Source organism: Gadus macrocephalus, chromosome 22 (assembly GCF_031168955.1).
Source record: "Gadus macrocephalus chromosome 22, ASM3116895v1".
Classification (NCBI taxonomy): domain Eukaryota; kingdom Metazoa; phylum Chordata; class Actinopteri; order Gadiformes; family Gadidae; genus Gadus; species Gadus macrocephalus.
Window position 1 is genome coordinate 2789693 of NC_082403.1, and position 15387 is coordinate 2805079.

At 47.8% G+C, this 15387-nt stretch overlaps 1 protein-coding gene across 1 annotated transcript; it reads right to left on the reverse strand.

Moving 5' to 3' along the window:
- Positions 1-9583: 9583 nt before the first annotated feature.
- Positions 9584-15060, reverse strand: LOC132451520 (tapasin-like; the record flags this gene model as incomplete). Its single annotated transcript, XM_060044057.1, has 7 exons — positions 9584-9982; positions 10078-10103; positions 10730-10825; positions 11751-12068; positions 12850-13209; positions 13560-13808; positions 14799-15060. Coding segments are annotated over 7 exons (1323 nt in total), but the record flags the coding sequence as incomplete, so codon positions are not given.
- Between the last annotated feature and the right edge of the window lie 327 nt (positions 15061-15387).

Here is a 15387-nt window from a genome sequence, read left to right on the forward strand (position 1 = left end):
TACAATCCTACGAACGTCGTGAGTGCAGTGAACGTGCGTTCGAAGCGCTCCAAAGAAATTTACGATGGCTTGCCAGATCCATCGTGAGAATGATCATACGAGCATCGTTATCGGGAAACGGGGCCCTGATGCCCATGATCCTCTGTTTGTGCTTACATTGATAGATAGATTTTGGCTCTTATTATGAATATTCATGACATGCAAACATCTCGCCTCTGATAGGCTAACAGCACTGTCCGTAGCACACGCACGTGTAACGGTTGTGCCCGCCCTGCTACTTCATCAATGGGCGCACATCCGTTAACGGATATAAAGGGACACAACCTCGGAGCCCCCGTCATGGTGGCAAGTCATCATGACGCGGCAATGAATCTCCTCATTAATTATTTCCTTATCAATTTCCCAAAAAAATTGTAATTGCTAACTTGAATATACCTTTCATGTACAACGATTGGAGAAATGTTCACAGAATTTAGGCTAAATCCATATATTGAGATGGCAGAAATGATCCGCCGGATTAGCTACACGAGAGGTAATTGTAGAACTGGTATTACTACTACCAGCACCTATGTTAAGCATGCTTTTCAATTGACCGTTGTATCTGAGAGAGCCGGGACCCCAGCCCAGCTGGAGGGAGAGCAGGCCCGTCCGAGGGGTTCATTGAAGGACACAAACGGCCAATGTCACCTGCAGGGAAAGGTTAATTTATTGTGTGTGTGTGTGTGTGTGTGTGTGTGTGTGTGTGTGTGTGTGTGTGTGTGTGTGTGTGTGTGTGTGTGTGTGTGTGTGTGTGTGTGTGTGTGTGTGTGTGTGTGTGTGTGTGTTAACTTGATTAAAGTTCTTCAAATATCCATTTTGTTTGATGAACAAATCTAGGATCTATGTTATGTGCAGAAACATGATGTACCTTTCCCCCTGCAAATATCTGTTCAACTGAAAGTGCAACGATTCCATTTCTCGTCCTTTTTATTAAAGTGAAACAATATTGAATTGGGTATTTATTCATGATTCCACGATATATCAATACAATTTATAGTAATGTAAATATTATGTTAAAAACGGTATCCTCCAAAGTTGATCTGCATAACAAACAATTTACAATATTATATGAAAGAAATATACGGAGAATACACTCATTAAAGAATATAGTGGAATATAATAATTTACAATGGGCTATATTTCAAGTAGTCAGGGTTATTTTACTTTGTAAATGACAACAGGACAACATTAATGCAGGTCTCTCAGATCTCAAATAGCAGATTATTCAGGAAATACCATTAGTTCTTGTTCGTTTATTTTAATATCACAGCGTTAGTCTGTTTGATTGACAGGTGCTGCTCGGTACCTAATGTAGGTACCTAATGTTCTAGGTACCTAGAACATTAGGTGAAAAACTCGCATATTTTCGCCTTTGCTAATTGCATTATGTCAGCACTTTGAAGTGGGCTATAGACCGATAATAATAATAAGTTCACATAAGTTCAGGCACTGACTGATATGACCATATCAACCGGTGTGCTGACTACTTGTACACAAGGAACCATTAGATTTTACTTTATAGATTTAGAGAAAATGTCATTTGAAAAACGTACACATGCATATTCTCGCCTTTGCAAATTTGTATTATGTCAGCACTTTGAAGTGAGGGCGACAAATGCGTTGGGGGCGCCCTCTGGTGGCGCCCTTAATCAGTCAATTAAAATATACGACGCGAACGGAGAAGGGAGGGGGCGCGGGAGCAATCGCCAGGGCTATGGCAAGCCGAGTGTGCCACAATTCGACTTCAATTAAACGCGTTCTGAAACGCCAGCACGCGTGCCCAGAACGCGTTCCGGCGTTTCAGCGCGCGCGCCCAGAACGCGTTCCGGCGTTTCAGCGCGCGCGCCCAGAACGCGTTCCGGCGTTTCAGCGCGCGCGCCCAGAACGCGTTCTGGCATTTCAGCGCGCGCGCCAAGAACGCGTTCCGGCATTTCTGCGCGCGCGCTCAGAACGCATATTAGCATATTAACAGCACGCGTGCTGTTTTTTAATTATGTTATCATAGTTGCCACGGCACTTACCATACACAATGTTCGGTCAAGTAGCTTAGATAGTGTATAGTCAAAGTGTATGTACTTGTAGTGTTCACCACCTCCACATTAACCACCTAATTTGAAACATCTTAACATCTTTCGACTTTAAGAACGACACAACAGAAAAGATTCGCGAAAGAAGAGCTCTGGTCTCGACTGATGTTGTCTGTGTGTTTGCCCTAGCATATGATCAGGTGAAAACGGCTCAAATCTATTGGCTGAGAAAATTGAGGGGAGGAGCGCATTAGCATATTAACAGCACGCGTGCTGTTAATATGCGTTCTGAGCGCGCGCGCAGAAATGCCGGAACGCGTTCTTGGCGCGCGCGCTGAAATGCCAGAACGCGTTCTGGGCGCGCGCGCTGAAACGCCGGAACGCAGTTCTGGGCGCGCGCGCTGAAACGCCGGAACGCGTTCTGGAAAACCAAAACGCGTTCTGGGCACGCGTGCTGGCGTTTCAGAACGCGTTTAATTGAAGTCGAATTGTGGCACACTCGGCTTGCCATACAGGGCGGCCCGAAACCGTCACCGTAGCACCCCCCCCCGCTCGGAAGACCTGTCCAAGGCGCAAGTTGATTTCGAGCCGCCTTGGGCGCCGAAACGGCCAGCGCCGGCTCTGAGTTCAGGCTGACTGAAATGACCATACTAACTGTTGTACCGACTACTTGTACACAAGGAACCATGCTATTTTACTGTATAGATTTTGAGAAAATCTCATTTGAAAAACGTATACATGCATATTCTCACCGTTGCAAATTGCATTATGTCAGCACTTTGAAGTGGGCTAAAGACCGAATTTCACATAAGTTCAGGCACTGACTGATATGACCATACTAACTGTTGTACCGACTACTTCCTACACAAGGAACCATTTGATTTTACTGGAGAAAATGTCATTTGAAAAACGTACACATGCATATTCTCGCCTTTGCAAAATTGCATTATGTCAGCACTTTGAAGTGGGCTATAGACCGAATTTCACATAAGTTCAGGTACTGACTGATATGACCATACTAACTGTTGTTTCGACTACTTGTACACAAGGAACCATGTTATATTACTGTATAGATTTAGAGAAAATGTCATTTGAAAAACGTACACATGCATATTCTCGCCTTTGCAAAATTGCATTATGTCAGCACTTTGAAGTGAGCTATAGACCGAATCTCACATGAGTTCAGGCACTGACTGATATGACCATACTAACTGTTGTACCGACTACTTGACCACAAGGAACCATGTGATTTTACTGTATAGATCTTGAGAAAATGTCATTTGAAAAACGTACACATGCATATTCTGCTGGCCAATGGAGTCGAAGGTCCGCACTGGCGGCCAACTTGCCACAGTCAGCTGCTCACCCATAACACTGTGTTGACTTGGTAGTGGTACATCATGTACTTTTTAAATAACCTTAACCACCTTGCTACATTTTCAAACGGTTTGTGTAGTATAGTATCTTAGCTACTGGAGATATCGCGAGATGCTGGGAGAGATCGCGGGATGCGGAGAGACACGCTAGACTGGTGCGTTCGAGTATTCTCTGCGAGCCGACTCGGATCTCGGATCGGACGCCACGCCCACACTAAAATCGTTTTATTATGTTTTGAGCGTAGGTCGTCGGAGAAAAACATGGACGCCACCCGGAAAGCTATTGTTGCGGTAGCATTGGCCGACTACTACTACTATTTTCATTTATATTATTTCAGGACTACGAAATAATATAAATGAAACGGTGCGTTTTCACCGTACGAAAACGCAGCCATTTGAACTTCTAAAATTTTCACTTCATTTCATGTTTCAATGTATCTTCTTATTATGTAAGTTATTACAGCAATACGAGTGATTGAAATCGCGATTTAAACCACCAAAGCGGTCCAAACACAATGAAAACAGTTCACTGAATGTCACACTGGGCGCATCCATCTTCAATTCTATCTCGGAAGCCTCGCTCGGTCACCGCTGAGTTCAAACGAGATGGCGAGATCGACTTCCGAGGAAAAGGGGCGTGTTTGTGCGTGTCGCTAGGCAACGTCCTCGGAGCTCCGAGACGGATGGATATTAAAACGCACCATGAAGGGACATGGTGATTATAATGTGTTAATAAATCGAGTTAATAAGAACCTGACTGATCATTTATGGACAACACAACATTTGGCGACGAGGATGGGATAGTTTGCTATGAAGTCGAAGGCAACAAGACGACACGGATTTCACGTCTAATACGCCGGGGAAACGCAGACTGAACCACGAGTGACCACCATGTCGCAGGAGGGACAACAGGCTGCTGCTGCACCAGTGCCGCCGGCGCCTGCTTTCCACGCTCAACTAGCCCCGCCAGTCCCATTGAACCTGGGAGCATCGGACTTGTATACGGAATACACGTTATGGAAGGACTCGTACAATTTCTTCGAAGTTGCGAGTGGGACTGTCAGTGCACAGGACGCGGTCAGAAGAGCCACGTTTCTGCATTGCATTGGTGCGCCGACCCAGAGGATTTTCGCTAATCTACCCGGAGACAAAGGTACGCATGCGCAGGCTGTTGCTGCCCTGGATGTATACTTTACGCCACGGACAAATGTGGTTTTGGAAAGACACAAGTTTAGACAAAGAGCTCAGTTTCCCGACGAGTCGGTTGATGCTTTTGTGAATGGACTGCGGGAACTAGCGAAATCGTGCGACTTCGGCGCACTGGAGAATGACATGATCAGGGATCAGATTGTGGAGAAATGTGCGATGAAGAGGCTGCGTGACAAACTGTTACAGGAGGATGGACTGGTTTTAGACAAAGCATTGTCAACTGCAAGAGCTTTTGAAGCTGCGCAGACGGAGTCTAGATTATTTTCGGAGGCCAGTGATCACAGAGCCCGGGACAATCAGGTTCACTTCACGACGAGGAGGAGTCGCGGTGACGACACGAAAATGAAACCTAAAGCACACGGAAGAAGCGAAAGCAGAAATGATGACGGTGAGCATGACAACAGCGACACCAAGTGTTTCAGATGTGGAATGTCGTCCCACAGAGAAGATGAATGTCGAGCTCGGACTGCTACTTGTTTGTACTGTAAAAAAACTGGACATTATGCAAGAGTGTGTAGGAAGAAAATATTTGCACAGGGAGGGAAGAATAGTGACAGAAATAGGGATGAAGAAAAGCCCAAATTTCGTAAACCAGTTAGAGCAGTGCATGAACCTTCTGACTCAGAGTCAGATGAGTTTATTAATGCAGTTAATTCGGAAGGGACTGAAACAGTGAAAATAAATGGACAAAAGCTAAAAATGGTCATAGACACAGGAAGTGGTAGAAACTTCATAGGAGAAGTCCTATTTAGAAGAACATTGTCCAGAAGGACAGAACTACGACCAACCAGAAAGAGGTTTTATGCCTATGCCCAGACAACACCACTTAGATGTGCTGGTTATTTTGAGGCAGAAATTAGATGGCAGGACAAGGTAGTGAAAGATGACGTTTATGTCATAGAAGGAAAGGTTGAGGCCTTGCTAGGTAGGAAAGCCAGCTTTGCATTGAAGATACTGAACCCGGGAGAAACTGTGAACACAGTAGGACAGACAGAGAGATTCAGTAATCTAGCAAATGAATTTCATTCACTTTTTAAAGGACTAGGTCAAATTAAAGGTTACAGTCATAAAGTTACAGTCGATGAGAAAGTCTCACCTGTAGCTCAGGGTTTGAGGAGAGTCCCTTATCCAATGTTGGAGGCTGTGAACCAGGAGTTAGACAAGATGCTTGACCAAGGTATAATAGAGGAAGTGAATGAAGGATCAGAATGGGTCTCCAACATACTACTAATTCCAAAGAAAGACACCAAGGAAGTGAGGCTATGTGTAGATCTCAGGGAGGTGAATCATGCTGTGATCAGAGAAAGACATCCAGTACCGACTGTAGACAGCATCTTACATGCTATGCAGGGAGCAAAAGTGTTTGCCAAGTTAGATGCACGGAAAGGGTTTTGGCAGTGTGACTTAGCCCCTGAATCTAGACACCTGACCACGTTCATTACTCACAGAGGGTGCTACCGCTTCAGAAAAGTCCCCTTTGGATTATCGAGTGCACCGGAAGCCTTTCAGAAGGCTATGGACTCGATGCTTTGCGGAATGCAGGGCACCGTCTGTTACATGGATGATGTTGTGATCTTCGGTGAGAATGATGAGCAATTGGAACAAAGAATGAGACAAGTCTTCCAGAGATTCACGGACAGAGGCCTAACCCTGAACAGAGACAAGTGCATATTCGGACTACAGCAGATTGAGATACTTGGTCATGTGATCTCAGCCGAAGGAATTAAACCAGATCTAAGGAAGGTTGAAGCTATCTGTAAAGCACCAAGACCTGAGAATGTACAGCTACTTCGCTCATTCCTAGGCACCTGCGGATTTCTGATGAAGTTCATACCGAGCTATGCGAACCTATCAGAACCTTTAAGGAGGTTGACTCGAAAAGGACAGGAATGGGAGTGGACGACAGAAACAGAGAAATCGTTCCAAGCAATGAAGGACGCGTTGGTAAGTGAGCCATGCCTGGCTTACTTTAAGCTGAATGCACCAACAGTAGTCATCAGTGATGCGAGCCCAGTAGGACTAGGAGCAGTCTTACTTCAAACCCAATCAGATGGACGGAACAAGCCAGTGGCGTATGCGAGCCGTTCATTGACTCCAACCGAGCGCCGCTACTCTCAGATAGAGCGGGAAGCTCTAGGTTGTGTTTGGGCTGTGGAACATTTCAGAACATACCTGTGGGGAGGAACGTTTACGCTACAAACAGACCACAAGCCCCTCATCTACATGTTCAACCCAGAGAAAGCTACACTATCGCCACCCCGCATACAGAGATTAGGCTTGAGACTACAGCCGTACGACTACAAGATCGAACACATAGTGGGAAAATCCAATGTGGCAGATTCACTATCAAGACTTCCATTACAAGAGACTGAGGACAATGAGTATGTGGAATTGTATGTCGACAGAGTGTTGTCAGTGACTCTGCATGATGTACAGGCCGTAACTCTGGAGGACATTCGCCTGAAAACGGCAGAGGATGAAACACTGATGCAGTTGAAGACGATCGTGGAGACAGGAAAATGGCCAAATCCGGTTCCGGAAACCTTACAGCCATTCAACAGGTGTGCAGAAGAGTTATGCACATACGATGGACTTGTACTGAGAGGACACAGGATTGTGTTACCGAAAGCAATGACAAAACGAGTACTCAGGATCGGACACGAGACGCATCAGGGTGTGGTACGTACAAAACAGTACCTGAGGAATAAATTCTATTGGCCTAACATGGATTTGGATGTTGAAAGAGACATTAGAAACTGCTCCGCCTGTGTACTCAATCAGCCGCTCCAGAACGATCAACCCCTCCAACCACTTGACTTACCACCGAGACCTTGGACGAAGTTAGGTATCGATCTGGTAGGTCCTATCCAGAACAAGTTCATATTGACTGTGATTGACTACTATACCTCATTTCCAGAGGCTGTGGTGATATCTGACATATCATCAGCAACTGTCATTACAGAAATGACAAAGATCTTTTCTCGATTCGGATTCCCCCTAGAGGTCGTGACGGATAATGGCAGGCAGTTTGTAGGACAGCTTTTTGAGTCGTTCCTCAAGACGTGTGGTGTCAAACACATTCGTGCATCTCCATATTATCCGAAATCGAATGGGAAAATTTAGAGATTTCACCGATACCTAAAGAAAGCCTTCAGAGCGGCCGAGTGTGAAGGAAAGGTGTGGGGGGAGGAGCTTCCTAAGATTCTGATGGCATATCGTTCAACGCCACACAGAGCGTCGGGGGAGACACCAGCTATGCTGATGTTTGGACGAGACATTCGTACAAAGATTCCAAACGTGGAGAAGGGAGATGACATATCACACAACAGAAAGAAGACAAATGACATCCGACACCATCACCAGGAGTACAGAACCAAAATGAAACAGTACGCTGACCAGAAGAGAAGAGCGAAGGAACACAACTTTGAAGTTGGTGACGTTGTGTACATTGCTAGTATGGAGAACGGAAAGCTGGATTCCATATTCAGAGACACTCGCTATGTGTTACTCAAAAACACATCGGACAATTCTTTCGAACTGATTAACACAGAAGATGGATCAAAGGTCATCAGGAATGTCAAACATCTGCGCCACACTCCAGTGGTAATGGACTTTGATGTTCCGGAGCCAACCGAGGCTCGGGTTCTCAATGACAATCTGGACATGGAGTTCGCTCAGATCACTCCAGCAGTCGAGATTCCACCTGAACCCGACTCTGCCCCTGTTCCAGAATGGCAGGTTGTCACTACCAGGCGTGGCAGGGTTGTTAGAAAGCCTGCACGTTACAGGGACACTTAGTAACTGTAAAGTGACTTAGTAAAAAAAAAAAAAAAGTTATGTTCAACTGTAATAATCATCATATTGAATCTGTTAATGAATGAAAAAAAAAAAAAAAGAGTTGTGAACATTACAGTACAGTGTTATTGTAGGCAACAGTAATAGACAGTTAGTCACAAGGGATTTAATTTGATTGTTTGTAATGAAACCCTTTTATGTTGAAGTAGTACTTTAATTCTAAACAAGGGAGGGATGTAGTATAGTATCTTAGCTACTGGAGATATCGCGAGATGCTGGGAGAGATCGCGGGATGCGGAGAGACACGCTAGACTGAGAGCAGGGACATGGTGATTATAATGTGTTAATAAATCGAGTTAATAAGAACCTGACTGATCATTTATGGACAACACAACAGTTTGTTTTGTTATAAACGTCAGAGATGTAGTTACGGCACTGCATACTTGATACTGATGAATAATTATGTTAGATTCTAAAAATATTGAAATGTTCTAAAATAGGTACAATATTATAACCACGTTAATAAGGTTTGTAAGAAACCAAACCGTTGGTAAAATGGTTGAGAATGTAGCAAGTTATGGTTATTTATAAAGTACATGTACCACTACCTTTTGTGTGACGGCTGGCTTAACCGCGGATGAACGAATGGCGGCTCACTTGACCGCAGTTTTAAACGTCATGTGTGAGGCGGCTGCACTGTTAAACTTGTTTGAATTCCGAAAAAAACACCGGAACCTTTGAAAATCTTTATTTTAAACCTTAGGAATTATTGAGCGAAGCTTAAACAGATTGCAAAAAGCGCACAGTCATTTCAGGGCGCACGCACGCACACACACGCGCACAAACACACGCACGCGCACAAACACACACGCGCGCGCACAAACACACACACACGCAACACAATCTTATCGCAAGACGAGGGCAACCATTTGGTTGGTTTGCAAAAGTTTTTGGTATTTTTATTGGAATTAATAGCTCTTGTGCGCTACAGTGTAAGTAAGTGACGTCTTTATGGAGTTCAATATTTGTATATTTTTTCTATATTCTAAAGGCCATTTGTGTTTTCTACATATTTCCCTGCCACTTTTCCAAACCAGGACCTTAAAAGAAAACTCTTTATGAATAGTACCCTATCAATGGAGGTTAAAGGTAATTTATACCTCTTATGACGCAATCATTCCCATGTACCTCGGTAAGACTGGAAACCATTTACTGGTGGGAGGACAGCCAAAAATAATAATAGATTGCATTAAAATAAAGTGTTTAACACTATTTTCCAGTTCCTCATTACTGCTATTTTAAATAGCTAGCCTAGAGCCAGACTATAGAACTATGCATAGAAGCTAATGCTAAATTAACAACCTCGATGGTCACACACACAAAATATTAACATTTCACACGTAGAAAACACACAGTCAACACACGTCTTCGATCCCAGACTACAGTGTGTCTACACATCAGGGGAGCAGGAGGAGAAGCGCTGATTGGCTGAAGCGTTTCCAGGGCGACGAGCTCCCTGCCTGCTCACTGGTCTTTCTGTTGGGAGAAGAAGATGGCAGTGAGAAGACAGTGAATCTCTGCTGGTGGGTGTGGCTATGTTGACCTGAAGAGGCCCTGGGACGAGACCTCACCTCCTTGGGTCTGACCCCGTCTGAACCTGTGTGGAGGAAAACACAAGAGTAGAAGAAGAGTGAGTCGGGAACAGACACAGCTACAGCCTACCATGGCCTTAGTATTAGTTTTAATAACATTATTATTATCATTAGTCAGTCCCTCCGGAAGTTACCGGATTCACAGATTGCGACAATTCACGCAACTTTGACCAATTTTCGTTGAATCTGTAAATACGTCAACACACTGCGGCATTAATGCAAGTTGGAGCAATGGTCGCACTTTCCCGCCAGTTGGACTAGTCGCACTCCCAAACACAAAAGCTCATGTCTATTTACGAATTCACTTCCTTGTTCATGAACGCCTGAAATATGCCACTCATATATCCAGTTTCTCGAGTTATGCAGTTTCGTTTCATTCTTGCTGGTCAAATGACATTTGTCTTTAATTCATGAATTATTATTGAATCCCAATCATTTCCGCGTCTTTTTACAATTAGAAAATATGTAGTGGTAGCAGTACTCGTACTACTACTATGTAGTGGTAGCAGTACTCGTACTACTACTATGTAGTGGTAGCAGTACTCGTACTACTAATATGTAGTGGTAGCAGTACTCGTACTACTACTATGTGGTGGTAGCAGTAGCAGTTGCTACTATGTAATTTCAGTACCAGCAATGTTCCTGAAGGCCAGTGTGATGATTCCGTAGAGCAGCAGCGCCACGGCAACCATCGCCATGGAGTCCTGGATGGAGGGGGTGCTGAACCCTGAAACACGTCCCCCAACACAACCCCCCACAGGTCAGCCCCGCCCCCTGGCTCACGTCCCTGTTGGGCTCCAGCCAACACTCACCTGTCTGCTGCTCATCTCCTCGATGAACTCTAAACCTCACGCTCCGTTCTACTCTAGACAACAAACATTTGAGTACACACGTGTTTTTTAAGAGAGGCTTTACAGAAGCAATAGTCAACCGTCGTATTCATGTGTCAATAGATACAGGTGTGTTCATTATGATATGTTTATACAGGTATATTCCTACATCTGTGTTTACACAGGTTTGATCATAAAGGTGTGTCAATAGATACAGATGTGCTTCTACAGGTATATTCCTACAGCTGTGTTTGCACAGGTGTGCCAATACAGGTGTATTCATAAAGGTGTGTCAACACAGGTGTATATGTACAGGTATGTTTATACAGGTATATTCCAGATGTGTTCCTTCAGGTGTATTCCTACAGGTGTGTTTATAAAGATGTGTTCTATACGTGTGTTCCGGAAGGTGTGTCAATAGATACAGGTGTGTTCTGTCTTTCTACAGGTGTTTCTACATGTGTATTTCTACAGGTGTTTCTACATGTTTGTTTCTACATTTGTGTCTCTACATTTGTGTTTCTACAGGTGTATTCCTCCAGGTGTTTCTACACGTGTGTTTCTACAGGTGTTTCTACAGGTGTGTTTCTACAGGTGTGTTTCTACAGGTGTGTTCCTCCAGGTGTTTCTACAGGTGTTTCTATAGGTGTTACTACAGGTGTTTCTACAGGTGTTTCTACAGGTGTGTTCCTCCAGGTCTGTTTCTACAGGTGTATTTCTACAGGTGTGTTCCTCCAGGTGTGTTTCTACAGGTGTGTTCCTCCAGGTGTGTTCCTCCAGGTGTGTGCACAGACTCAGACCGGAGCCCGTCCCGTCCCTCACCTATGACCTCTAGGGCGACCTTGGAGCGCCTGGTCCCCCCACGGTGTCGGGCCACACACACCAGCTCCCCCCCCCGGCCCAGGGCGCTGGTGTCCAGCTGCAGCAGGCTGCTCTGGCTGTAGGTGCCGTCCCAGGCCTCCCGGTGGCCGGACAGGCTGGCCTTCCCCAGGGCCGCGGGGGCCCCGTCCGCCCCCAGGAACTCCCATCTCAGCTCCAGGGGGAGGGGGGTGAAGCCGGACGCCTCACAGCGGACGCTGAGCACCTGGCCGGGGGCGGCGAGGGGCAGCGGGGAGGGGCTGATGGAGAGGGATGGGGGCTCTGCAGGGGGCCACAGGAAGGAGGCCATGTTAGGGGTCTTCACGGCTCGTGGTGACAACACTGGGGTGCCTCGGGCCCCGGACTCTCTCTGCCGCCGGAGCAGCACTGAGCCCTCTGGTCTGGGGCGTCCTCTCTCAGGTCCACCGCTCTGACCTGAGTCTCAACGGGTCGCTGTCACGTGACCAGGGCTGGGAACGATACTTTAACAAAGTAATGAGTTATAGTTACTCACTACTTGTTCCAAAAAGTAACTGAGTAAGTAACTGATTTACTCGATAATAAAGGTAACTATTTACCAGGGAAAAATTTGGATTTTTCTGAGCAGTTTCCACTTGGCCTTAATGTGTTAAATGGATCAAAGGCCCTGATATACTTCAGACTGAATTTTAATTTGCTTGGTTGCAAAGGCTGTGGAACATCTGCCGAATACTACAGAAAACCCTACATGTGACGTCACTGGTTACCTTTGTCACTGGTTTTCTGTCTCACAAAGATCTGCTCTGGATTCTGAGAATCTTATCTCCATCATCCTCACCCACAGCTTCCAGCTCTATGACATCATCAGAGCTCACCTACCGCCTCCAGCTCTATGACATCATCAGAGCTCACCCACAGCCTGCAGCTCTATGACCTCATCAGAGGCGGTCCTCACCTACCGCCTCCAGCTCTATGACCTCATCAGAGGCGGTCCTCACCTACCACCTCCAGCTCTATGACCTCATCAGAGGCGGTCCTCACCTACCGCCTCCAGCTCTATGACCTCATCAGAGGCGGTCCTCACCTACCACCTCCAGCTCCACGGTCACCTGGGCCAGCAGGTGGGGCAGGTGCACGGCGCAGACGTACGTCCCCGAGTGCCGCGCCTCGGCTTCCTGCAGGACCAGCGACGCGTTTCCTGCGGCGTGGAGGCCGGCGAAGTCCAGCGCCGCCCCTTCCTGCGGACCGGGGGCCAGGCGGTCCGTCTTCCCGTCGTAGGCGAGGACCAGGCGGCCCTGACCCCTGAACTGGTACCGCCACTCCACGGCGAAGCCCCCCGCCGACAGCGGGGACGAGGGGTCCGCCCAGAAGCGGCAGTCCAGCAGCACCGGCTCGCCCAGTCTGCACCGCACCGAGACGGTCTCAGTGAGCACGCTCAGAACCACTGCAGGGGGTGGGGGGGAGGGGGGGGAGAGGGTGAGAGGGGGGGAGTGAGGGAGAGGGAGGGAGGGAGAGAGGGAGAGGGAGGAAGGGAGGGAGAGGGAGGAAGGGAGGGAGAGGGATGGGGGGAGAGAGAGAGAGAGAGAGAGAGAGAGAGAGAGAGAGAGAGAGAGAGAGAGAGAGAGAGAGAGAGAGAGAGAGAGAGAGAGAGAGAGATATAAATGGGGCATTTAACTGGCTACCTATATATGTTTGTACCTCAAAGCCACCTCATCTATAAACTATGAACTAGTAACTCCCGCCCCCCCCAACGCTGAGTACAGGGGTTTGAATCCCTTCTCCTCTCATCAGTACCGTGGGGATGGATGGTTGCCGTGGCAGCGCGGGCGACCGTGGACAGAGCCAGCCCCCCGTCGAGGCCCAGGATGGTAGCAGACAGCCAATCAGCCTGCAGGTGGGCGGGGCTGAGGGCGGAGTCGGTGAGCGAGGCGGCCCATTGGACATCGGCGGGCTGCGGGAGGAAGGGGTGGAGCTCACACTGGGGTTTGACCAGAGAGCCCTGGGGGGGGTGGAGGGAGGGGTGGCACAGAGAGGCGGAGCCATCTGGATGGAGGGGGGAGGAGGGAGGGGGAGGGAGGGGAGAGAGAGAGGGGGGGGGGGGAGAGAGAGAGAGAGGGGGGGGGGGGGGGGGAGAGAGAGAGAGAGAGAGAGGGGGGGGGGTGGAGGGAGAGATAGAGAGGGGGGGGAGGGAGAGAGAGAGAGAGAGAGAGAGGGGGGGGGGAGGGAGAGAGAGAGAGAGAGAGAGGGGGGGGTGGAGGGAGAGATAGAGAGAGAGAGAGAGGGGGGGGAGGGAGAGAGAGAGAGAGAGGGGGGGAGAGGGGGAGAGAGAGAGGGGCGGGAGGGAGGGGGAGAGAGAGAGGGGGGGAGAGGGGGAGGGAGAGAGAGAGGGGGAGGGAGAGAGAGAGAGAGAGGGGGAGGGAGAGAGAGAGACAGGGGGAGGGAGGGGGGGGGGAGAGAGAGAGGCAGGGAGAGGGGGAGAGAGAGAGAGAGACAGGGGGAGGGAGGGGGAGAGAGAGAGGCAGGGGGGGAGAGGGAGAGAGACAGGGGGAGGGGAGAGAGAGAGGGGGGGGAGGGGGGGGGAGGGAGGGGGAGGGGAGAGAGAGAGGGGGAGGGAGGGAGAGAGAGAGAGAGGGGGGAGAGGGAGAGAGAGAGGGGGGGAGGGAGAAGGAGGGAGAGAGGGGGGGAGGGAGAGGGTGGCGGGGAGGAGAAAGAGGGAGGGGGAGGGAGAAAGAGGGAGAAAGGAGAGTGAGAGATGGATGGATGGAATTTAATTTTAAGGACTCATGGTTGACTTGAAACATACAACACACACAAATACACAGACACGCACATACTACACACACATCACACATCACACACACACACACACACACACACACACACACACACACACACACACACACACACACACACACACATCACAGACACATCAATCACTCACTCAGAGACACACACCATCATCCTTGCTACTCACAACTATAATACTACGGCTGGTCCAACACATATAAACTATTGTTCCTTTTGTCCACTCACCGGTGACGTGGTAGACTCTGTCCGGGACCACGTTGGAGGAGGAGGAGGAGGAGGAGGAGGAGGGGGAGGAGGAGGAGGAGGAGGAGGAGGAGGAGGGCTCCGCTAGCGTCTCTTCAGACCGGCTGTCGGGGGACGTCCTGACGTGTAGCAGAGTCCGCTCATGCTTCAAACCCTCCCCCGGTTTCTCCCGGACGAACCAGCACTCCAGCGGGGGACAGCCGCCTCCAGAGCCCGCTGAGACCCACAGAGACCCGGGAGACGTCGGTCACACGAGGCGGTGGTGGTGAGAGCTTATCAACACTGCCGCTGTACCAAGTTACAGCCCTCACGGTCCCAGAGAAGGGGCGGCGGCAATCCATACACAACGCAAAGAGATCTATGATACCTACATAATATATTATATTATATGATTGAAGAATCAACCAATATATAATATGTAGTATTATATAATATAATATATAATATAATGTATAATATTATAGGATTGAAGAATCACGCAATATATAATATAAAATATTTAATAATATATAATATAATGTATAATATTATATTGTGGTTATTGTACTTATATTGTACTGGTTAATTTATC